Source organism: Myxine glutinosa, chromosome 4 (genome assembly GCF_964187855.1).
Source record: "Myxine glutinosa chromosome 4, kmMyxGlut1.1, whole genome shotgun sequence".
In the NCBI taxonomy this organism is placed as follows: Eukaryota; Metazoa; Chordata; class Myxini; order Myxiniformes; family Myxinidae; genus Myxine; species Myxine glutinosa.
Genome location: NC_136264.1, coordinates 217,361,435 through 217,386,072, shown reverse-complemented (window position 1 = coordinate 217,386,072; position 24,638 = coordinate 217,361,435). Strand labels below are relative to the sequence as shown.

The 24,638-nt window shown below is 46.7% G+C and overlaps 1 protein-coding gene across 7 annotated transcripts in view; it reads right to left on the bottom strand.

The window, feature by feature from the left end:
- GATB (glutamyl-tRNA amidotransferase subunit B) overlaps positions 1 to 24,638 on the bottom strand; it is a 173,506-nt gene that overhangs the window by 132,224 nt on the left and 16,644 nt on the right. For 5 of the 7 annotated variants that reach the window (XM_068114434.2, XM_068114433.2, XM_078777033.1 and 2 more), the window contains 3 exons: positions 19,824 to 19,937; positions 13,580 to 13,763; positions 8,381 to 8,503 (listed from right to left, as the gene is read on the bottom strand). In XM_068114434.2, the coding sequence (XP_067970535.2) occupies positions 8,381 to 8,503; positions 13,580 to 13,763; positions 19,824 to 19,937 (421 nt within the window). Of the gene's footprint in view, positions 1 to 8,380; positions 8,504 to 13,579; positions 13,764 to 19,823; positions 19,938 to 20,090; positions 20,190 to 24,638 lie in introns of all 7 variants that reach the window. The other 2 variants (XM_078777030.1, XM_078777031.1) reach the window with 1 other exon arrangement.

Genomic DNA, 24,638 nt, shown 5'->3' with positions numbered 1-24,638 from the left:
CATACTACGATGCCACCATGATGTAATCGGTCACGTGGGAACGCGCTCGTCCAGGCCCTATAAATATTGGCTGTGGCATAGTTTTCTCATTCTGCATCATGTTCACAAACGAAGAAGCACTTCAAGAGGCTGTCATCGAGGAGGAGGAAAGCCTGCTGCTGGCTGCTGCGGGCCCTGTTGATACGTGCAAGGCGGCGGAGAAGGCCACGTAAAGTACCTACGAAAAGGACAGTGTGGGTGAAACCTTGGCTGTTACGAAGGCCTGAATATGGACAGTATGTGAAGCTTTTGGCTGAATTGCATCTAGAAGACGGCACGGGCTACAAGGACTTTCTGCGTGTTGATCCAGACCTCTTTCATGAGCTGGTGCAACGTCTGGGACGCCGAATCGAGAAGCAAGATACCTTTATGCGGAAGGCACTGGAGCCAGGCATACGTATTGCCATAGCACTGCGTTACATGGCAACTGGGGATTCCTCCAAGAGTCTCCAGTTTGGTTTCAGAGTCGCTCACAACACCATCAGTAAAATAGTGCCGGGGCCTGTGAGGTCATAGTTAATGAATACCTCGCTGAGGTCCTGCCATGCCCAAGGCGGTATATATACTGGCGTGGTCTCGTGGCCGTACCTGCGTGGTCACGTGATCTTGGCGGCTTCGTGGATTGGCCGTGGCAGCATCCTGGCGGATCTTGGTATTTTGTGTGTGTCTTGGGCGGTTCGTGGCTACTTCGTGTTCATTCATGGCTCATCGGTACATCGTGGCCATTGGTACTTCATGGTACATCGTGGCCATGTCTTGTAGATTTCTTGGCATTTCTTGGCATAGCCATGACAGACCCGTGGTGGCATCGTGAAACATCATGTTTATTTGCTTCCGCGTCGTCGTACGTCACATTTTCGTCGTTCATCGTGGCTCTGTCTTAAACGGTTCGTGTTGTGGTCGTGTTGGTGTCGTGTTGGTGTCGTGTTATACCATAACCATTCGTGAACATTCGTACCACATCGAGACACATCTTCCTCAATCGTGGTAGATTTCTACACCACGATTTCCCTCGAATGGTCAAGAACCGTCACGACACTTACACGACGTGTCACGACACCACTACGACATTGCTACGACACATGACGACCCATGAAGACCGAGCAAAATTTTTGAACATTTCAAAATTAGCGCCACGACGTAAAAGTGCCCACGACATGACTACGGCCTTTCCCGACTGCTAAGGACTTTCCCCGACTACATCGACGACACTCCCACGTCTCCCCGACGACTTGCCACGATGTTACATCGGCGCAAATCGGCGTCAAATTCGTGAAAGTGGGAAAGGGTGGGTGGGGTGTGGAAAAGTGGAAAAGGTTTCGTCTTTTCGAAGCTGTCCATGCGCTCACGCTTTCGAAGTTAAGTAATTTTTCACAATTGTGTTTTTGTCGAAACTGGATCTATCTTTCGGTGTGTGTACCTATAGTGTGTCTTTAGTAAGATTCTCGGTGTTAATTTTTCATACATGTGTACAAAATCGTCGGTTAATTAGTGTCGCATATTCTGAGGCCTAGTAGGCTACCGTGTCCGACCTTGAGGATTTGTTTTTCTCTCAGCGGTTCGTCGATTGCGCTGCAATTACTTTTGTTCTCTGTTTTTGTCCCAGCCTTTCACCCCATACTTCTTTGTTTAAAATCTCAACTCAAAATAAAAGAAAAAAATTTCCTTCTCTGTTCTTATTCGCTTATTCGTTGTTCTTATTTGTTCGTTCGTTCTTCTGGAACTTCCGGTTCCTCGGGCGAGTGAGGCGTGCTTCGAGCTCTCCACGGCATCGAAGTTTGAGTGTTTTCCCATTCTTGTCTTTGTCAAATTTCCACTGGTTATTTTGCTGTGTACGTGTTATTGTGTGTTTCTAGTTGGTGTTGGTTTGTGGTTCGTGCAAACTTGTGTGTAATTAATCGTTTTCTGGGTCGTACCTCGTGCGCGGCCTGGTGACTTGGGGCTTCCCTCCCCCCGTCGGTGTTTTGTCGGTTTGGGTTATTTCCTTCGCTGTATTGCTTGTTTCTTTTATTTTGTTTTCTCCCCCTCACCTCACCTCCCGAGACAAATAATTCTATATTGATTCTTTCTCTCCTCCCGGACACGTGCTTGTTCGCTCTCCTCCTCGTCTCGGCTTGTGCCCCGCCCCCTGTATCTCGTTTTTCTCCCGCCTCTGCCCCTTCTTTCTCAAATCCATGTTCTCGCTTGGAGACTTTTCCCGGATTGTTTTTCATGGTTTTCATGGTTCTGTTTGGATATTGTTGGAGTATGTTTAAACCACAGCCGTGATGCCCCCCCCCCCCCCCCCCCCCAGAATTTCCATGTTTTAAACGTCTCCCAGTGTGTACCCTGGTCAGAATAGGTACACCGTATCCCTGCGTGTCGTAAGAGAGAACTAAGAGGGTTGGCGTCAGGAAGGGCATCCAGCCATAAAAACATTGCCTCAAAAAAGAGAACCATGACAATTACAAGTAAATATGGGCAGGGTGCAGCCCGAAGTGGAGATCGGTTTCTGAGGTTTGGGACATGGAATGTAGGGACAATGACAGGGAGATCAGGAGAAGTGGTGGAAGTATTGGTCAGAAGAAGAGTGGACATATGTTGTGTGCAAGAGACGAGATGGAAGGGAAGCAGTGTGAGAATGGTGAAGGGTAGGCAGGGACAGAAATACAAGTTTGTGTGGCAAGGGTGCCCGGAGGGCGTGAATGGTGTTGGTGTCCTGTTTTCTGAGGAGTTTGTAGACAGTGTGGTGAGTGTGACTCGAGTGAGCGAAAGGTTGATGATGGTGAAAATGATGATTGGAAAGCTCTTGGTGAACGTCATCTCGGGATATGCTCCGCAGGTTGGTCGAAGCGATGAAGAGAAGGACAAGTTCTGGTGTGCGATAGAGAAGCTGATGGAAAACGTGAAAGATGAGGAAGTTGTTGTGGTGGGAGGAGACCTGAATGGACATGTGGGATGGAGTATGGATGGTTTTGAGGGAGTTCATGGGGGTTACGGATATGGTGTGAGAAATGGAGAAGGTGAAAGGATTTTGGAGTTTGGTGATGGAGCTGATTTGTTGATTTGTAATACTCAGTTCCAGAAAGAGGATAATAAGCTTGTTACATACACGTCAGGTGGGTCGACGACAACCGTTGACTACCTGATGGTGCGTAGGCGAGATAGGGGGCACCTCCGGGACACAAAGGTGATCCCGGGGGAGGAGGCTGTTTCACAGCACCACTTGGTTGTCTGCGACATAAGGGTGAAAGGTGCGAGGAGAGCTCGGCGGGTGAAGTAACAACCGAGAATGAAGGTGTGGACGTTGAAAGAGGTCACAGTAAGGGAGGCATTAAAAGAGAGGCTGAGTAGGGTAGAGGATGATGTGGTTGAGCTTGAAAGTGGTTGGATGTCAATGAAAGCTAGTCTGTTGGGAGCCGTTGGTGAGGTATGTGGATGGACAAAAGGACCACTCGGAAACATGGTGGTGGGATGTTGAAGTTGGAAAGAGGATTGACGAGAAGAGGAAGAAGTTCAAGGAGTGGCAGAGGGCGAAGGGTACGGGAGCAGAAACAGCAGAGCATGAAAGTTATAAGGCAGCCAGGAAGGCTGCAAAGAAAGAGGTAGCAAAGGCGCAGGAGGCATGTAGGAAAATGTTCGGAGAATGCTTGGATTCGGAAGAGGGTCAGAAAGCAGTATTCAGGATTGCAAAGCACATAGCGAAAGAGAGGTGTGATGTGATGGGGGTGAGTTGCTTGAAGGATGAAGTGGGACAAATCGTTGTCGACCCAGATGGAATTAAAGGAAGATAGAAAAGATATATGGAAATGCTGTTGAATACAGAGAATGAATGGGATGGCAACATAGAGAGTAACCCAGTTTTAGGACCGGCAGAGAAGATAACTGGGAAGGAAGTTGAGGAAGCGATAAAAGCAATGAAGAGTGGAAAAGCGGGAGGGCCGACGGGAGTTGTGGGAGATATGTTGAAGGCAGCAGGAAGTTGGGGTGTGAAGAGAATGACAGAGATCTGTAATCTGGTGGTGAAAGAAGGCTGCATTCCAGTGGATTGGGAACTGAGTAGCATCGTCCCTCTATACAAGGGGAAAGGTGACCCTCTGGAGTGTGGCTCGTACCGAGCGATAAAGTTATTGGAGCATGGAATGAAGGTATTGGAAAGGGTGTTGGAGAGGAGGATAAGGAAGAAAGTGAAGATCGACGAAACGCAGTTTGGATTTATGCCAGGAAGAGGAACGACAGACGCGCTTTTCATTGTGAGGCAGTTGCAGGAGAAGTACATGGAGAAGAGGAAGACGTTGTTTTTGGGGTTTGTTGATCTGGAGAAAGCATTCGATAGGGTTCCACGCAAAGTATTGACATGGGCATTGAGGAAGTTAGGAGTGGAGGAATGGTTGATCAGAGTAGTGATGGCAATGTACAAAAGAGCGCGCACAGCTGTAAGGACGAAGGACGGGAACAGTGGTGAGTTTGAGGTGAAGGTGGGAGTGCATCAGAGGTCGGTACTAAGTCCACTACTATTTGTAGCTGTGATGGAGATGCTGGCTCAGAACGTAAAGGAGGGTTTACCGTGGGAATTGTTGTATGCAGATGATCTGGTGTTGATTGTGGAAAGTATGGATGGACTGAAGGAAAAGATGAACAAGTGGAAGGAATGTATGGAGACGAAGGTCTGAAGGTGAATATCGGAAAGACGAAGGTGATGGCAAGTGGTAAAGCATGTGGTGAGGTGGAAAGAACTGGGAAGTGGCCGTGTGCTGTGTGCAGGAAGGGTGTCGGAGTGAACTCCATTCAATGTACAATGTGCGCTGAGTGGGTTCATCAAAAATGTAGTGGTCTGAGAGGGTCATTTACCAGTGTGGCAGCTACATTCACATGTAAGGTGTGCACAGAGGGAGCTGCAGATGGAGGAAATGTTGAGTTGGATCTTGGAGACGGCGTGAAGCTGGAAGGTGTGAAAACATTTTGCTACCTCGGAGACATGCTGAATGGAGAAGGTGGATCAGACTCGGCAACGGTTGCTCGAGTGAGATGTGCATGGAAGAAGTTTCGGGAACTGAGTGGCGTGCTGATGAGGAGGGGAGTGTCGTTGAAGCTGAAGGGAAAGGTGTATGCTGCATGTGTGAGAAGTGTTATGATTTATGGGAGCGAGACATGGGTAATGAACGTAGAGCAGCAACGAAGGCTGGAAAGGGTGGAAATGCGAATGGTTCGATGGATGTGCGGAGTATCGTTGAGAGAGAGGAAGACAAATGATGAATTGCGAAAGATGATGGGAATATTGCCTGTGATTGATGCTGTAAAGAGGAACAGGTTGAGATGGTTTGGTCATGTGTTGAGGAAGGATGAAAGTGACTGGTTGAGAAGAGTGATGGAAATTAATGTAGAAGGAAGTAGGGGGCGGGGAAGACCGAGAAAGACTTGGCTAAAGATGGTGGAAGAAGAAATGCGGGCTAGGGGGTTAACAAGGAGAGATGCAGAAAATAGGGCAAAATGGAGAAGATTGTCATGGGGACCCGCAAGGCTAACCCCCGCTCTAGCAGGGAAAATGGCCTTAAAATGCATGTTGTTGTTGTTGTAAGGTGGAAAAGTTTCTGTCAACCCTCGACTCTGATTCTGCAATTGGACCTGACGGCATCAGCCCACGGGTCCTAAAATCCTGTTCTTCCGCTCTTTCACTCCCTCTCTTTGTTCTCTTCACCCTCTCTTTTGCTCAAGGTCATCTGCCATCTGCTTGGAAATCAGCCAACATCACCGCTTTGCACAAAAAAGGTGCAAAAACAGATCCTAGCAACTACAGACCAATCAGCCTTTTCCCAATTATCAGCAAAGTCATGGAATTCATCATTGCTTCAGATATGAAATCTTTCCTCTTCTCCAATGGCTTGATCTCTGATCATCAATTTGGTTTCAGACCTGGTCACTCTACTCTGGACATGCTGCTTCTGCTTTCTCAACAATGGATGGAGGTCCTCAATGCCAAACAGGAAATTAAAGCTGTCTCCCTTGACATATCACGTGCATTTGATACGGTCTGGCACCCCACTCTGCTCACCAAACTCTCCTCCTTTGGTATCCATGGAAATCTCCACGCATGGCTGGCGGACTTCCTCCCTCGTCGTAGTCAACGTGTGGCCCTGAATGCGTTTCTCTCATCTCCTCTTCCTGTTCAGGCTGGAGTTCCCCAAGGCAGTGTTCTGGGCCCTGTGCTTTTTCTGGTCTTCATCAATGATCTCTCTGACTCTCTTGAAAATCCTCTCTATCTCTTTGCTGACGACTCTACTCTCTGTCGCTCCATTCCTCATCCCTCAGATCGGCAGTCTGCAGCCTCCTCACTCTCTGCAGACCTGGACAAAATCACAGACTGGGCAAACAAGTGGAACATGTCTTTCAATCCTGACAAATCTCACACTCTTACGATGCCTATCCGAAAAGACCGACTGGACAACCCTCCAATCCACTTTCTGAATAATCCTCTCCAAGAAGTTCTGTCATTCAAGGTTTTGGGTCTCACTATCTGCCATGATCTTTCCTGGGAAAACCACATTTCAAATCTGGCCTCCAAATCCAGTCGCCGACTGGGCATCCTCCGTCGTGCGAAGTCCTTCCTTGGCACACCTGAGCGCCTCACCACATACAAGGCTTTCATCCGCAGCTCAATGGAATACTGCTCTCCCCTCTGGGCTGGTGCTCCTGCCTCACACCTAGCTCGTCTTCACGGTGTTGAAACCAAAGCATTCAGAATCATTGGAATCTCCCGCGATGAAGCCAACTCCAAGGGCCTTTCACTCACTCACCGCAGGCAGGTTTGGTGGTCTTTCCGTCTTCTACCTACTCCTCTGTGGCCTTCCCCCCCCCCCCCCCCCCCAGCTCTCTCTGGGCTCTGTCCCCCAAATATTCCTACAGGTCGCACAAGATCTGCCTGCAACCCTCTTATGGTTAAACTGCCAAAATCAAGACTCTCTGCTCACCTTCACTCCTTCATTCCTCTATTCTCCCGCCTCTGGAACAAACTCCCTCACTCTCTTCAATCCCACTCCACCCTCCAGGTCTTTAAAACAGCTGTTCACCACCATCTCTTATCTTCCCCCATCCAAAACCTTGAGCTTTTCTACCCCCGCTAATTTCACCCCAAATCCACTTTTTTGAAATACCAACTTCTGTCCTGGAAGTCCTTGGTGTCCTTGTGTTTTATACTCCTCCCACCCCCCCCCCCCCCACAAGCCCTCCCGCTCCCACACATCACCCTGCTCTCAAATGTTGTGTTTGTGTGCTTCCCCTTCTCTCCCCATCTTGTCTTCCGTTCCCTCTTTTTATATATTTTGTTTGTCTGGTTGATTTGTTTGTGAAATAAATGTTAGCTTTCACAAGCCTCGATTCTGTATACAAAAAAAAAAAAAAAAAAGGGCGACTTACCCCCAAATATTGTCCTTTCAGCCTCCTAAACTTTACCCTCGTCCTTCTCCTCAACTCAAAAAATATATATTTCATTCCAAAACACGAACTCAATCTCCCTGTATTTCCTGTCCTTCATTCTTCATATCTTGCTTTTCTCAATATCTCCAAAATGAAACTTCTAAAAGTTTCTGCAACGCTCATTCTAAAAGCTTTGGAATACATTTTAAAATGCTTCACTTTTTTTACTTCTCACTCATAAACACGACACATGTTCTTCTTCTTCTTCATAATGATATACTCTTCTTCTTTATCTTCAGCACGATTAATTCCTCTTCTTCTTTATAAGGAATACTTTTCCAAACTTGTTTCGCACCGAAATGCTTCGTCCATCAATTCTCCCCCCCGTACCTTCAGCACCACCTTCCTCCGTGCCTTTAACGAAAAATATTTCCACCCAACCCATGATCTGTCCACATCTGTCGACATTGGGAATCTTGAGAAGTCCGGGATGCAGACGATGTCTACTCATGGCAATTCCCCTTCACTTCCTCGAACTTCACTTCCTCGAATTTTCCCTGCTAGAGCAGGGGTTAGCCTTGCGGGCCCCATGACAACCATCATGGTTCTCTTTTGAGGCAATGTTTTTTTTATGGCCGGGTGCCCTTCTGATGCCAACCCTTTAGTCGCCTCTCACGACACACAGGGATACGGTGTACCTATTCTAAACCGGGGCACACACCAGCACATTCATCCCAGCAAGCTGGTACTCAATTTGCCGACATCGGAATGACAGGCTGAGTCAACCCCTCTGGCATTAAGTCAACGATCGGCCAGGATTCAAGCTCAGGATCCTAGGATCCAAAGCCAGCACCATAACCGCTAAGCCAACACCAGGTCTTATATTTATCTGGTAGGACGATGTTAATAATGACAATAACAAAAGTTTTTGTAATTCACTTGTACTTACCAGCCATGATACCTTGGCAGGTTCCAAGAGTCCGCAAGATAAGTTGTAGCTCCTGGACAGCAGCTGCTGCCTCAGCTCCACTCGTCAGTTCTGGCTCGGTGACCACCTCCATAAGTCCAACACCTAAATTCATGCAATGTAAACAATCGAGAGCGACGTCCATGGTTTCTATTATTTGTAAGGTTAACAATGTGTTGCTACTGTTTAAAAGGTTAACAATTACTATGCAGCAGCATGAAGAGAAGCAATCGCTATTCCGTAGAAATGTAGCTTGAATGCTATTCTACAATAGATTGCCAAATGATATTGTTACGGACCGCGGATAAGATGTTAATGGATTGCCGCGCGGATGGCGGCCGCGGCCCGAACTATTAACAATGACCAAGACCCGATTCCTTAAACGTGGGCCAAATCGTGCCACAGATATTCAATTTGGAAAAGACAAAGACGACGGATGTGAAGAAGAAGAAGAAGAAGACAAAAAAATGTTTGAAATACGAATATAATTTATTACTATTTACAACCAAAAGAAACCAAGGAGAAGGAAGGATAATAAAATAAAGCAGAAAGAGGGACGGACCAGAAGGACACAGTAAAAACTCTAGCTTACCTATTCAGTCTTAATTAATACCCCAGGACAAGACACACAAAACAGACTACGAGCAAACTCACACGAAGGATGATGACAGGAATGGCAGGAGGTGGGTGGCTGCAGGGGGAGGAAGGCACGGAGCTGGCTGGAGCTTGATCCCGCACGGGTCGTCGGGCTGGACCTCGACGGCCGCCGATGCCACCGATCCTGTGGTGTGCGCGGGGTAACGGGTCGGAGCTGCCTGGTGGAGCCAACGCTGCTGGTGGGGGGTCTGGCATGACGGGTTCTCTCTCCCTCTCTCACAAACTCGCAGGACTCTCTTCAGGCTTGTCTGTGATCTGATCTCCTCCCTCCTCGACTCTTCTGGGGGCGTCTCCCGCGGGTTATATAAGCCCCACCCTTGACCCTTTTGCGAACCTCCCCCAAACGTTCTCTCTCCGCCCTCTAAAGCCAACCCCTCGTTCTGGGTTGGTCGGCAAGGGCTGGTTCACTCCTCCCCTCTATGACGAGGTGGAGACACGCCTTTCTTCCCCGACCTTACCTCGTGGCTAATGGTGGTTTTGGGGCGATTCGAGCTAGCCCCAGCCAAAGGGCAGCAATGGCGAATGAAGAAAACTGCCCAAATGCAGTTGGCAATTGCAGCAAACCTGGCAAACCTGGCACTTTGAAGATGCCATGTCAGAGGGATCTACCTTATTTAATGCAGTGCAATGGAGTGTCAAATTAATGGAAGACAAGGCCTTACCCTACTACACAGAATAAGGAAATAACTGTCAACAAGGAGGAAATCTATTATTGGCTACGTGGGTGCTTGTGAAATAACTACGGGCACGACCTTTGACCTTTATACAACAACAAATGGAGGAAGGAGGGTGATATTTGACCACAACCTTTTACAACAACATTTTACCACAAAAAAAACACCATTCTCATATCTACAACAATATTATTATAATGGGAGTCAATAGTCCGAACAGACATCAAGAACTACGTCTTCTCCAGCTCCTTAATCAATTTGGGTTCTGTCCTGTCCACTCTAATATAGAAATGCTCCTTGTGCAAATAATGGATGTTCTGATCCTCAAGTGAGACGTCAGAGTACCCTCTCCTGATAATTTCACTATCTGGCATCCAATCAGGATTGTGAGACTTTCTGCCATGGCAAGCTGGGGTCCTGCCCTTGACGATGGATGGATTTTCTGAATGGAAGTAAGCAATACAAAGCTTCAAATGGCGTTCCTTTATCTGCCCTTTCTTTAGACATTGGTGTCGCCAAGGCAGCGTCTTAAGGCCTATCTTGTTCCAAGTTTTCTTCTTTTTTTGAATACCAAGTCGAGGCTCATATAAGAGCTAACACATATCACATATCATAAAGAGAGCGGGAGACAAAGGGTGGTGAGAGAAGGAAGCACAACAACAGTAGGGAACAGGAACATCAGGAGATCTATGCAAGAGACAGGGCTAGGACGGGGTACATGAGATAAACAACTCGGGCACCACTGGGAGTTTGTTGCAGAGGCGCAGAAAAGAGGAACGAAAGAGTGAAGTTGAGCAGAGAGTCTGGACAGAGCACAGACAGAACAGTGGAGCAAGACCGGAGAGGAGTCGGTAGAAGACAGAAACACCACCTACCTGCCTGTGATGAGAGAGAGAGAAAGGCCCTCAGAATTAGCTTCATCACGGGAGATTCCAATGATTGTGAACACTTTGGTTTCTACAGCGTGAAGCCGAGCTCGGTGTGAGGCAGGAGCACCAGCCCAGAGGGGAGAGCAGTATTCCATGGAGCTGCGGATGAAAGCCTTGTATGTGGTGAGGAGATCAGGTGTGCTGTTACGGATTCGTAACTTCCGTTATTGTGGTTTTCCTCCACTTGAAAGATTTCGGATTCTATGTATTATTATTGTCTTCCCAAGGTTTATTGTTTATGAACAGTTATTTAAAGTTAAAAAGGCTAACTTTAAATGATACAGGATACCGAACCGGAAAGACAATTAGGTGAAGAGGAAGAAGCGGCGTGAGCAAAGTCGGAGAAGACGCATGACGTCAGCGCTCCGGAATGAGCAAGGTTTACCGACAGCCGCGAGGGGATTTTGAGTTCCTGGAAGGGACATCCGGCGATAAGAATATTCGCTGGAGTGGAGAAATCTGCGTAGACAGATTTGGGGCGCTGAGATTCCGACGAATCCTCACCTCGTTGGATTGGCTCAAGCCAGAGCCGTCGGCCAGCTTGCACCCCATGCGTCGGACACCTGTGAAGGTTTGCTTCGTGTCATCTTCACCCCAACATCCTACAGTCTGCCGGGGATGGGTGTGTGCGACCACTTTGTCTCCAATTACGTTGCGGTTTGCTGAGGGAGCGGTGAAGGTGCGCCTCTGGAGGGCGCCGTTGTACAGTTTGGCGGGAAGAGCACTCTTGCCCACTGGACACGCTTCGGGGATCGACTGGAGAGCGAGATTCGGGCTTTGACCGGATTTCGTTCCATCGACCGCTGGAGCGAATCCCATTCGCCTTGGGAAAAGTCATAGAGACATTGAGGAGCGTCGTTGCACTCGCTGACCGCGCCGTGAGTGACCTGACTGTATATAAGAGATATATAGAGTGCACTCTTAATGGCCATTTGCTGTACCGTTATACCTGTGTGAGATTTATAATACAAGTTTGTTCATTTATAATCATTGGTGTGGTTTCACTATTGATTTTCAACACAGGGTTATATATTTTTCTGCCGGGGTTCCTCTCGGGGTTCGGAGGTTACCGAGACCAGGAGATTGTAGAGGACTCCGTAACAGTGCCCAGAAAGGAGTTCACATGACGGAGGATGCCCAGTGGCTTTGCGATGCGACTGGCTTTGGAGGCCAGCTTGGAAATGTGGTTTTCCCAGGAAAAATCATGGCAGATAGTAAGACCCAAAAGCTTGAGTGACAGAACTTCTTGGAGAGGATTGTTGAGAAAGTAGATGGGAGGGTTGTCCAGATGGTCTTTTCGGAGAGACAAAGTGAGAGTGTGAGATTTGTCAGGATTGAAAGACATGTTCCACTTGTTTCACCAGTTTGTGATATTGTCCAGGTCTGCAGAGAGTGAAGAGGCTGCAGACTGTCTCATTGGCAGAGCTTTCATCCGCAGCTTGATGGAATACTGCTCTCCCCTCTGGGCTGGTGCCTCACACCTAGCTCGGCTTCACGCTGTTGAATCCAAATCCTTCAGAATCATTGGAATCTCCTGTGATGAAGCTAACTCTGAGGGCCTTTCACTCAAACACCGCAGGCAGGTTGGTGGTCTTTCTGTCTTCTACCGACTCCTCTCTGACCTACCTCCCCCTGCTCTGTCTGTACTCTGTCCCCGAAATATTCCTTCAGGTCGCACAAGATCTGTCAGCAACCCTCTTCTGGTGAAACTTCCAAAATCAAGACTCTCTGCTCACCTTCACTCTTTCATTCCTCTTTTCTCCCACCAGGTCTTTAAAACAGCTGTTCACTACCATCTCTTATCTTCCCCCAACCAAACCATGATATTTTCTACCCCAGTTAATCTACCCCAAACCGGGGTAGATGGGTATGTGGGTGTCTTCGGATACCTCAGAGAGATGGATGCCCATGCCTTGCATAACCCCAGGTAACCTGTGGGCAAGGTGTCGTACCTATCAGGTAATGGTCCGCAGCCATGCGGTTTAAATGGCAGATGGCTCTGCACATCTGGTCGACGAGAGTGCAGTTGATTCCAACAGCACGGGCGGAAGAGGATGAATTCCCCAACGGCCAGCAGAGGGACGGAGAGGACTGGCGACCCCTGTCTATACCACACACTTTACCTTTGTGTGCCAGCCATAGAAAGGCAATGCCATCATTTCCCGAGGAGACTCGACATCATCATCATCAAACCCACCTCCTTAACATTCCCAGTTTTATTTCCTGAAAGCCCCTGGAGTGTCCATCTTGTTTATCCCGTGTACACCGCCCCCAGCCCTCTCTCTTCGACAGATCTCCCGATGTCCCTGTTCTCTACTGTTATTGTGCTTCCCTCTCTCTCCCCCACTTGTCTCCTGCTCCCTTTATTATATGTTCTATGTGTTAGCTCTAACAAGAGCCTTAACTGAGTATACGAAAAAAAAATGAGTAAGATGGAGGTGGTTGGAGGGTGGAGAGAGTTGGCAGAGGACAGAGGGGAGTGGAGGAGTATTGTGGTCAAGGTAGGACAGAAGCTTAGTGCCATCCACACCGCTTATAAAGGGAAGAGGACGAGAAGAAGTGGGTATGGAATTAGAATTACCTCACACAGCAAGAGACATCCTCTAGGAGTCAAGTTGACTGGACAAGAAGGTAGCTTTTGCAGGAACAGATACAATGGGGAGTGCACAGCAAATTTGATTGGTTGAGATAGCATATCATTTTGCCACGTTAACAGCCAAAGTTCTGCTGAACTGCAGGTTTTTGGAAGTGATTCGTGTTCTACAATGTTTAAAATGTATAATTAAATTTGGATTGAGCAGTTCCTCTGTAACAGATTGACAGACAGACTGAGGCAATTGCTTTACCCCACTTTGTGCATGCACGTGCGAGGTAAACACAAAATACACATTCATTGTAGGAAAATAATTCTTATGTCTGACCGGCTCGATTGAGGTCCACCAATGTGAGGCCTTCAGCTGCATCATGCAAGGACTTCCCACTGTCCTGTTCCAGCTGGACACATGTAATGCCCAAGTTTCTCTCTCTACCGTGCCATTCACCGGGCACGCGCAGCACTCCTCGTTCAGCCACAGGGACACGTTGCTGCGTGATTTGATATCCTGCCTGCAAAAAGGAGGTGATGGTGAAGCATATCAATACGTAATAATTAAAACAGAAATAATAACTTCACTAGCTGGGAAAAAAAATTTCTCAAGTGACTATTTCAGTTCCTGAGCTGCACTATTACAAGGGCATTGCTAATTTTCAGCATTTCAGATTTCCTGTGAACAAAGGTCTTACAGTTAAAAATAAATAAATAAATAAAACCCTGATTACCAATCAAGGTTCTGAAGAGGATTTCTGAATGGTAAATTATGTTGATGTTTAGTTGTTTTTTGTATACATAGTCAAGGCTCGTGGAAGAGCTACAACACAGAACGGATCAGGACACAAGCGAGCAAAAGGAACAGAGGGAGAAGGGTGAAAAACACCAACATCAGGGCGGAGGGAGAAATTAGACAGAGACGGACAAACAAGGGATGCAGTTAACAATGAGGGGTAGTGAAGAACGCAAGAGGTGGACACGATGGATACAGAAGCAAAATTTTGGGAGGGGTGATTTAGCGGGTGTAGAAAAGATCATGGTTTTGGATGGGGGAAGATTTGCTTCCTGTGGGTAGTCTTCATTGTAGACAGTCACCCTATTCTTACCAGTTCATGGTAAGAATTGGGTGAGTACATCTCATACAAGTAGAGTTGAAGATCAACTGACACATGATGGATATGGCTCAAACATGACGTCGCATCACCAGGGTGTCACAGAAACCTGCGCCAGTTACAAGGCATCCGATGTTGTTGGATAATGGTTATAATCATTCAACATACCCTTCAATATCAATTTCAGGTAGTCATAGCGATAGGCCTAGTTGAGTGGAGCGCAGCATCAAAGAAGGTGAAGGTTACACCCTGGATGATTTCATATGGCAATGACTGGGAAAGTGCTCAACAATTTTAATGAGAAGGAAGTTTCTCCAATATGGAAGCATTGTGGACAGGAAGGCCAGCAGGTGGACCTCAGACGAGCACCAATTCTCACTGTTCGGCAGTGCATGTTGAGAACCACGAGAAATAAAGCACGTTGAATGCTTGTGCCTCAGGCCTCGTTTCATCTCTCGTTACTCGTATGGTCGGTGAACACCACAGTCGGCGACGGGGATGGCTGACAATCGAGTCAGCATTCACGATAAGATTCCTGCATTCAGAGGCGCGATTTTGAACTTTTAATCGAACAATTGGAGTTCTATTTCATCACAATGGCGTGGACAACAAAATCACGAAGAAGGCCAATCTCCTTTCTTCGCTGGCCTCGGTCAAGTATTGGCTTTTGTGTGACTTGTTCATTCCCAACAAGCCGAAAGGACATCTTGACGTTCCAATCCATTGTCCAGAAGATGAAGGAACATACTAAGCCTGACAAATCATCACAACTATTGAGGTATGAATTCGACAATTTGATGAGGACCTCAGGAGAGAGCGTAGCTGATTTTCTGGCAAGCCAGATGATCGGCCTGCCAGACTCAAGGATATTTATTGCTTGTTTACAGGATTATAATATGGTTTCTGCGATACTTCACATCGAGATCTAGGACATTATATTCATCAATGCAGTTGAAACCGAATCGGCTGTTGAAGAGTCCCTCAAAGATGTACGAGTCATCACCGGTCAGACCATGGTGGTCGGCACTGGAATCTACAGGGCGTCTGGTTCATCTCAGACTCCGAGAACAACCTTCGGTAAGAAACAACACACCAGGGAATACCGTGAACCACAGTCACAACACTTCCAGTCAGATGACAAGGTGCCCACTCAGCATGTTGGGGGCGCGGAGGTCAACACTTCCATGTCATGCTTGTCTCTATATGGAGAGTGTGTGGTTGAATTGTCAGACAGTGAGCCATCTGAAACGTGTCTGTCAAGCTGCATCAACCATTGTACACATCCAGGACGACGATGAAGATCCGGGTCAAGATGTTCAACCAATGTTGGATCGTTATTCAGTGGGAATGCCAAAGACTCGACCAATAACAGTAGACATGGAGGTTAATAACACTACTCCTAATCCTATCAAATTCCAAGTCGACACTGGTGCTGCAGTCTCCATCATAAGTGAGCAGACCTCTCGTAAAGGGAGCGGTCTGAAGCTCATCGGTTTGGATCTCACACCACACGTACACCGGCGAGAAAATAAAGCCGATTGGGGTAGCTGATGTCTCAGTGAGCTACCAGGGGCCAACATACCAATCTCAAGTTATATGTGGTTCGAGGAAGTGGACCATCCCTTCTTGGTCGCGACTAGCTGATTTACATGAAGTTGGACTGGTCAGCGATTCACCTTATGCAAACCACACCATGTTGGTTGGAGTAAAGATTGTAGCAGATCCATCAAAGGCTGTTTTCCAATGAGCTTGGCAAACTCAAGGATTTACAGGGCAAACTTTTCATGAAGGAAGGCATGGCTCCTCGTTTTTGTAAACCGAGGGCAGTCCCATATGCTCTCAGTAACAGTGTGAAAGGTGAGTTAGACAGGCTTGAGGCCTGTGGAGTAATTGAACCGGTGCCATTCAAGGACTGGGCCACTCCAATCGTCGGTGCTGAAGCAGAATGGTGATGTTCAATTATGGGGGGACTTCAAGGCTGCAGTCAACCCAGCTCTTTGTATCGAACAGTACTCCCTTCCATCGATCAATAAGATATATGCACAATTGGCAAGGAGTAAATTATTTACAAAACTCAACATGCAGGATGCTTATTTTTTTCATCTGGAAATGGCCCTCGGAAGTAGTGACCTGTTAACGATCAACACGTGTCAAGGACCCTATCGATTTACCCAAATGTGTTTTGGGATGACTTCGGCTCTGGCTTTGTGCCAGAAAGCTATGGATCAGGTTTGTGTAGATCTTCCTGCACAATCCTACCTGGATGACATACCCATTGTGGGAAAAACGGCTGAGGAATACAAAATGCTAACCAAGTTGGAGGCGTGTGGTCTCCGCTTGAATAGAGACAAGTGTGCTTTCTTCAAACAACATTTGGAGTACCTTGGGCACAACATCATGCCAGATGGGGTGTTCATAGGCCCACATAAGGTAGATGTGATTCGGCACATGCCATTGCCACAAGATAAAATCCAGCTTCGCTCATTATTCGGTATATCACAGTACTAACAGAAGTTGGTGAGCAGCCTGAGCTCTAAATTGGCCCTATTAAGTCGGATGCCAAGAAAGGAGGACCACTTGGGCATGGAGACCAGAACAGGCAGTTTTTGATCGTACCAAGCTTTATACGGTTCTATACGGTTATACGGTTATAAGACTGAACATCCGGTCATCTTGGCATACGATAGCTCTCCCTACGGCATTGGAGCAGCATTGGAGCAAACAAAATGGAAGATGGCTCTGAACACCCTATCTGTTTCACATCTCGCACACTGTCAACAGTGGGCAGGAATACACCCAAATCGAGCAGGAGGCACTCAGCCTCATCTGGGGTGTGCGAAAGTTTCATCAGCACCTACTGGGCCACCATTTCACCCTGCAGACTGATCATAAACCACTCCAATTCATCATGGAACCAAAACTAGGTATCCCAGTCACTGTAACAACACAGACACAACGATGGAGTTTGTTCCTCGCTGCCTACAGCTATGATAGCAAGTCCCATGACGCCGAGAAACACGCCAACTGCGACGGTCTCTCTTGCTTGCCCTGCAAGGGGAATTGATCTGAACCGTCCGATCATGTTAATGTGTTTACACTGGGCCAGATCCAGTGTGGGCCTGTCATGGCTAAGCAGATGGCTGTTGAATCAGCCCACGATCCTGTGCTCACCTGTGTCATACAGGCAATCTATACTAGTAGTTGGAATGACCTGCATTCAACACCTGAGTATCAACCGTATGTGTCTAAGGCATCAGAGCTGTCTTTAGCTTAAGGTTGTATTATGTGGGATACGAGAACAGCGATTCCTCCGAAGTTCAGCCAACATTGTCCAGATGAGCGACACGCCAGTTATCTCAGATCGTTAAAACCAAAGGTCTAGCCCGTAGTCTCTTGTGGTGACCTGGTCAGGCCAAGGACATCGAATGTATGATTAGGCGTTGCTCTCCATGCCAGTCAGATGCTGACAATCCACGGCAGGTGCCGTTCTTTTGGCCTGCTCCAACCAAGCCATGGCAAAGAATTTATGTCGACTTTGATGACCCATTTAGAGACAAAATGTTATTGGTTGTAGACGACATGCTCTCCAAGTGGCCAGAGGGTGTTATGTGGGGAAGATGTGGGGAAGAATGAGAGCAAGGGGAGGACACATAGCATGGAGAAGATGCATACAGCTGTGAACTCTGAGGAAGGAAAAAAATAGAAACTTAGGAAGAGGTTGGCTTGGGGATGGTTAACAGGAGTATAAAGCATCATGGTTTTGAATGGGTGGAAAAGAGGGAGGGGGTGATCCGAGACGGTGGTTGAGCAAAAAATTGAGGGAGACTTGGAGAAATAAAGGATGTAGGGCATGGCATCCAAGGCCAACTCCACTGTTGGGATACAGGTGTCCTCCACTCTCGGAACCAACGTATAGCTCAAAGGCATCCTTTCCTCTCTTCTTCCTGCGAAGGATGGAGTGCCCCAAGGCAGTGTTCTGGGCCCAGTCCTATTCCTAATCTTCATCAACAATCTCTCTGACTCTCTGGAAAATCTCCTATTTCTTTGTTGACGATTCCACCCGACATAGTAACATCTGTCATCCTTCAGATAGGCAAACAATCTCTCTGACTCTCTGGAAAATCTCCTATTTCTTTGTTGACAATTCCACCCGACATAGTAACATCTGTCATCCTTTAGATAGGCAGACAACAACGTCTCCCCTTTCTGCAGACCTTGATGGGATCACAACATGGTCAGCGACTTGAAATATGTCTTTCAATCCTGACAAATATCCCACTCGCATTGTGTTTCTCCAAAAGGACTGTCTGACAAACCTCCAATTCTGACGAATCCTTCCATCTACTGCCTTAACAATCCTCTGAAAGAAGTTCAGTCACGAAGCCTGGGCCTCACTATCAGTTGTGATCTTTCTTGGGCAACCGGCATTTCTAATTGGGCCTCGAAAGCCAGCTGATTCCCTTTACAAAGTGGCACCCTCCATCGGGCAAAGTCCTTCATTGGTACACCTGAAATCTTATCGACTTACGCCTTCATCCGCAGCTTGATGGAGTGCTGCTCACCTCTGTGGGCTGGTGTTGTTGCCTCACACCTTGCTCAGCTCGACTGCCATGGAAACCAAGGCCTTCAATATTATTGAATCTGCCATGATGAAGCGAAGTCCAGGCCCATCACTTTCACATCACACACAGCTCGGTGGTCTTCCTGTCTTTTACCGTCTCCTTACTGGTATTTTACCCTCTGCTCTTTTTATGCTCTTTTCTCCTCACCCCCACCTCCTCAGGTTTCTGCATGGTGCATGTGGAATGCCAACAAACCCCTTCTGGTGAAACTATGAAACTCCAGAATCACTGCTCACCTCCACTTATTTCCCACCCGTGGAACCAACTTCCACATTATCTCCAATGTCATTCTTCCCTCCAGGTCTTCAAAACAGCTGTTCACCACAATCTCTTTTCTTCCCAAATCCAAAACCGTGATCTTTTCTACCCCCGATAATCCACACCAAATCCACCTTTTTCAAATTCCAATTTCTTTCCTGAAATTCCTCGTAGTGTCCATCTTGCTTATCCTGTGTACCCCGCCCCAGCCCTCTCCATTCCACAGATCTCCCGATGTCCCTGTTCTCTACTGTTGTTGTTTCCCTCTCTCTCCCCCTCTCGTCTCCCACTCCCTTTATTATACGTTATTTGTGTTAGCTCTTACACGAGCCTCGACTTGGTATACAAAAAATATATGTATATTATTCCCCACATCCCTTATTTGTCCAACTATTTTGTCCCTCATGCCTGCTGTCGGTATGTGTTCCCCCCTCTATTTCTGCTGTTCCTTTTGTTCTACTACCTTCTGAAACATTCTATGTTGTAGCTCTTGCATGAGCCTCAACGCTGTTTACAAAAATAAAGTGTGGCCTCATCTTTAACACTGTTTCTGGAATAAAGTATTAGCAGTAGTGGACCAACTCACCGGCATGTCTGCATAGAAATAGTGTTTGCGATCAAAATACGATCTCCGATTGATGCGACACCCGAGTGCTAACCCTGTGAGAACAACGGCTTCCACACAACGTCGATTCAGGACCTGCAAACAAGCAGGATCAAAAACAACACCACGATTAAAATGTAAACCAAGTCACATGTACAAATTTCACATTACATGTACAAACGCAAGATTTAATCGTTTACATGATAACATGGTTATCGAGGTTTGGCTTTTTAAGTTACTTCACTTTACCATTGGGTCTATCATTTTGTTTAGTCCTGATGGTGCAGTCACGTGCACAAGCCTCACTTTGATGAAGATCAATGCATCATCCTCTATGATGTCTTTAATCTAGAAAAAGTGCAAATAAATTGTTCTTATGATACAAGCACAAAGGAGAAAACTAAACAGAACAACTACAAGTAAATTCACAGTTGCTGTCCATGTTTCTCTTCTCTAATTGTATGATTCAATCAGCAGTTTGCATTTTATCCTCATCATTCAACTCTTGATCGGGTACTCCTCTTCTTTCATCATTGGATAGACAGCATTAACCACAAAGAGTAGGTCAAGGTAGCAAGTCTCAACATTTAAGGAAGCTACACTAATTTGCATTCCGATATTGTTGCCAAGCTCTCTACAGTGTCTTCAGAAAGTATTCACACCCTTGAACTTTTTTCACATTTTGTTGCGTTAAAGCCTGAATTTAAAATGGATTAAATTGAGATTTTTTTTGTCAATGATCTACACATAATACCCCAAGTAAACACATTTTTTTACATAAGGTCCCACGGTTGACAGTGCATTTCAGAGCAGAAACTTACTCGTCAATTCTGAACTCTTACTTAAAATCCAAGGAACTGCCCGTTGAATGCCGAGATAGAATTGTGAGGACGCTTAGATCTGGGGAAAGGTATAAAACAATTTCAAGAGTGTTGAAAGTTCCCAACAGCACAGTAAGCTCCATCATTAGGAAATGGAAAGGACATGGAACTACCCATGCAGACTCTTCATTGAGCTGGCCGACCGACCAAACTGAGCAACCGGGCAAGAAGCACCTTTGTCAGGGAGGTGACAAAGAAGAACTCACTCACCACTCTGACAAAACTACAGAGTTTCTTGGCTGAGATGGGAGAACCTGTCAGAAGGACAACAGTCTCTGCAGCACTTCACAAATCCAGGCTTTATGGGAGAGTGGCCAGATGGAAACCAGATGGCTTCATGGGAAAGTGGCCAGATGGAAACCACTCCGGAGAAAAAAAAAGCACATGACAACATGCCTAGAGTTTGTGTAAAAAGGCACGTGAAAGACCGAGAGCATGAGGCAAACGATTCTGTGCTCTGAGATAATCATTGAACTCTTTGGCCTGAATGCAAAGTGCTACATCTGGCGGAAACCGAGCACAGCTCATCGCCCATCTAACACCATCCCTATCGTGAAGTATGGTGGTGGTAGCATCATGCTATGGGGATGCTCTTCAGTGGCAGGGACTGGGACACTTGCAGGGATAGATGGAACGATGAATGGAGCCAAACACAGGCAAATCCATGAGGAGAACCTGCTTCAGAGTGCAAAATACCTTAGACTGCAGCAAAAATTTACGTTCCAACAGGACATTGATTCAATCATGCAGCCAAACCAACACTGGAATGGATTCAGAACAGGAACGCGAAGGTCCTTGAGTGGCCCAGCCAAAGCCAAGGCTTGAATCAAATTGAGAATCTGTGGAGCGACTTGAAGATCGCTGTTCACCGACGCTCCCCATCCAACTTGACGGAGCTTAAGCAAATCTGCAAGGAATAATGGAAGAAACTCCCTACATCCAGATGTGCAAAGCTGATACAGACATTCCCAAGACTTGAAGCTGGAATCGCTGCCAAAGGCGCTTCCACAAACTATTGACTTAGGGGGTTGAATACTTATGTAAAGTAAAAATTTCTGTATTTCATTTTTAACTATTTTTGAAAAATGTTTAAAGGAAAATTCCAATTTAACATTATGGGGTACTATACGAGTATGTAGATCAGCGACAAACAAGACCAAAAGTCTAACAGCGGTGTAGTCGGGCTTCTAAAATATTATGAACCACAAACACACATGATTAGCTTTTCAAACAGTCGCTAATGCTGATTATAACATTAAACAAAGAAATTTGGAGTAATCCCGACATCAGTGAGGTAAGTTTTACTTGCAGAACTGAGCAAAGATCCACTGTAATCTATATACCCCACAAGGGTTGGAGGTGTGCTACTTTACCAAGCAGCTAGCTAGCGCTTGCTAAGCCAGCCGTTCCTTATCGGTTTTGAATGGAGTGCTTGCTCGAATGCTTAAACGACTTGGCGATCTCTCCACCAGAAACTTGGTAAATTAACACACACCCAATGTTCTTTTAGACCCGACCATAGATCGACTGTAATCTATATACCCCAAAGAGGAATGCCCTTTCCTGCCACTCCCGTTGTGAGTGGGTGTACTTGTAAATTAAAATGTCGGTCGCTGCAGTCAGCCGTCGTAATGACATCATAGACGTAATGACGTAACAGCACAAAACTGCAGATTCTTTGATATATAGAATCATGATATATTTTAACTTCCAGTACGTTTGCAGGCACGACGAAGAGATTAGTGTTATGATTAGATTTACTATAATATTAACGTTTTTAAAACGTTACTTTTGTTCTGCAAGGCGAGATAGGGGGCACCTACGGGACACAAAGGTGATCCCGGGGGAGGAGGCTGTTTCACAGCACCACTTGGCTGTCTGCGACATAAGGGTGAAAGGTGCGAGGAGAGCTCGGCGGGTGAAGTACCAACCGAGAATGAAGGTGTGGAGGTTGAAAGAGGTGACAGTAAGGGAGGCATTAAAAGAGAGGCTGAATATGGTAGAGGATGATGTGGTTGAGCTTGATTTGGACTTGGTTGGAGGTCAATGAAAGATAGTCTGTTGGGAGCCGTTAGTGAGGTATGTGGATGGACAAAAGACCAAACGAGGCACTCGGAAACATGGTGGTGGGATGAGGAAGTTGGAAAGAGGATTGACGAGAAGAGGAAGAAGTTCAAGGAGTGGCAGAAGGCGAAGGGTACGGGAGTAGAAAAGGCAGAGCATGAAAGTTATAAGGCAGCAAAGAAGGCTGCAAAGAAAGAGGTAGCAAAGGCGCAGGAGGCATGTAGGAAAATGTTCGGAGAAAGCTTGGATTCGGAAGAGGGTCAGAGAGCGGTATTCAGGATTGCAAAGCAGATAGCGAAAGAGAGGTGTGATGTGATGGGGGTGAGTTGCTTGAAGGATGAAGTGGGACAAATCGTTGTCGACCCAGATGGAATTAAAGGAAGATGGAAACGACATATGGAAATGCTGTTCAATACAGAGAATGAATGGGATGGCAACATAGAGAGTAACCCAGTTTTAGGACCGACAGAGAAGATAACTGAGAAGGAAGTTGAGGAAGCGATAAAAGCAATGAATAGTCGAAAAGCGGGAGGGCCGACGAGAGTTGTGGGAGATATGTTGAAGGCAGCAGGAAGTTGGGGTGTGAAGAGAATGACAGAGATCTGTAATCTGGTGGTGAAAGAAGGCCGCATTCCAGTGGATTGGGAACTGAGTACCCTCGTCCCTCTATACAAGAGGAAAGGTGACCCTCTGGAGTGCGGCTCGTACCGAGCGATAAAGTTATTGGAGCATGGAATGAAGGTATTGTAAAGGGTGTTGGAGAGGAGGATAAGGAAGAAGGTGAAGATCGACGAAATGCAGTTTGGATTTATGCCAGGAAGAGGAACGACACACGCACTCTTTATTGTGAAGCAGTTGCAGGAGAAGTACATGGAGAAGAGGAAGAAGTTGTTTCTTGGGTTTGTTGATCTGGAGAAAGCATTCGATAGGGTTCCATGTGAAGTATTGACATGGGCATTGAGGAAGTTAGGAGTGGAGGAATGGTTGATCGGAGTAGTAATGGCAATGTACAAAAGAGCACGCACAGTTGTAAGGACGAAGGACGGGAACAGTGGTGAGTTTGAGGTGAAGGTGGGAGTGCATCAGGGGTCGGTACTAAGTCCACTACTATTTGTAGCTGTGATGGAGGTGCTGGCTCAGAACGTAAAGGAGGGTTTACCGTGGGAGTTGTTGTATGCAGATGATCTGGTGTTGATTGCAGAAAGTATGGATGGACTGAAGGAAAAGGTGAACAAGTGGAAGGAATGTATGGAGACAAAAGGTCTGAAGGTGAATATAGGAAAGACGAAGGTAATGGCAAGTGGTAAAGCATGTGGTGAGGTGGAAAGAACTGGGAAGTGGCCATGTGCTGTGTGCAGGAAGGGTGTCGGAGTGAACTCCATTCAATGTGCAATGTGCGCTGAGTGGGTTCATCAAAAATGTAGTGGTCTGAGAGGGTCATGAACCAGTGTGGGAGCTACATTCAAATGTAAGGTGTGCACAGAGGGAGCTGCAGATGGAGGAAATGTTGAGTTGGATCTTGGAGATGGCGTGAAGCTGTAAGGTGTGAAAACATTTTGCTACCTCGAAGACATGCTAAATGGAGAAAGTGGATTAGACTCGGCAACGGTTGCAAGAATGAGATGTGCATGGAAGAAGTTTCGGGAACTGAGTGGCGTGCTGATGAAGAGGGGAGTGTCGTTGAAGCTGAAGGGAAAGGTGTATGCTGCATGTGTGAGAAGTGTTATGATTTATGGGAGCGAGACATGGGTAATGAACGTAGAGCAGCAACGAACGCTGGAAAGGGTGGAAATGCGAATGGTTCGGTGGATGTGCGGAGTATCGTTGAGAGAGAGGAAGACAAATGATGAAT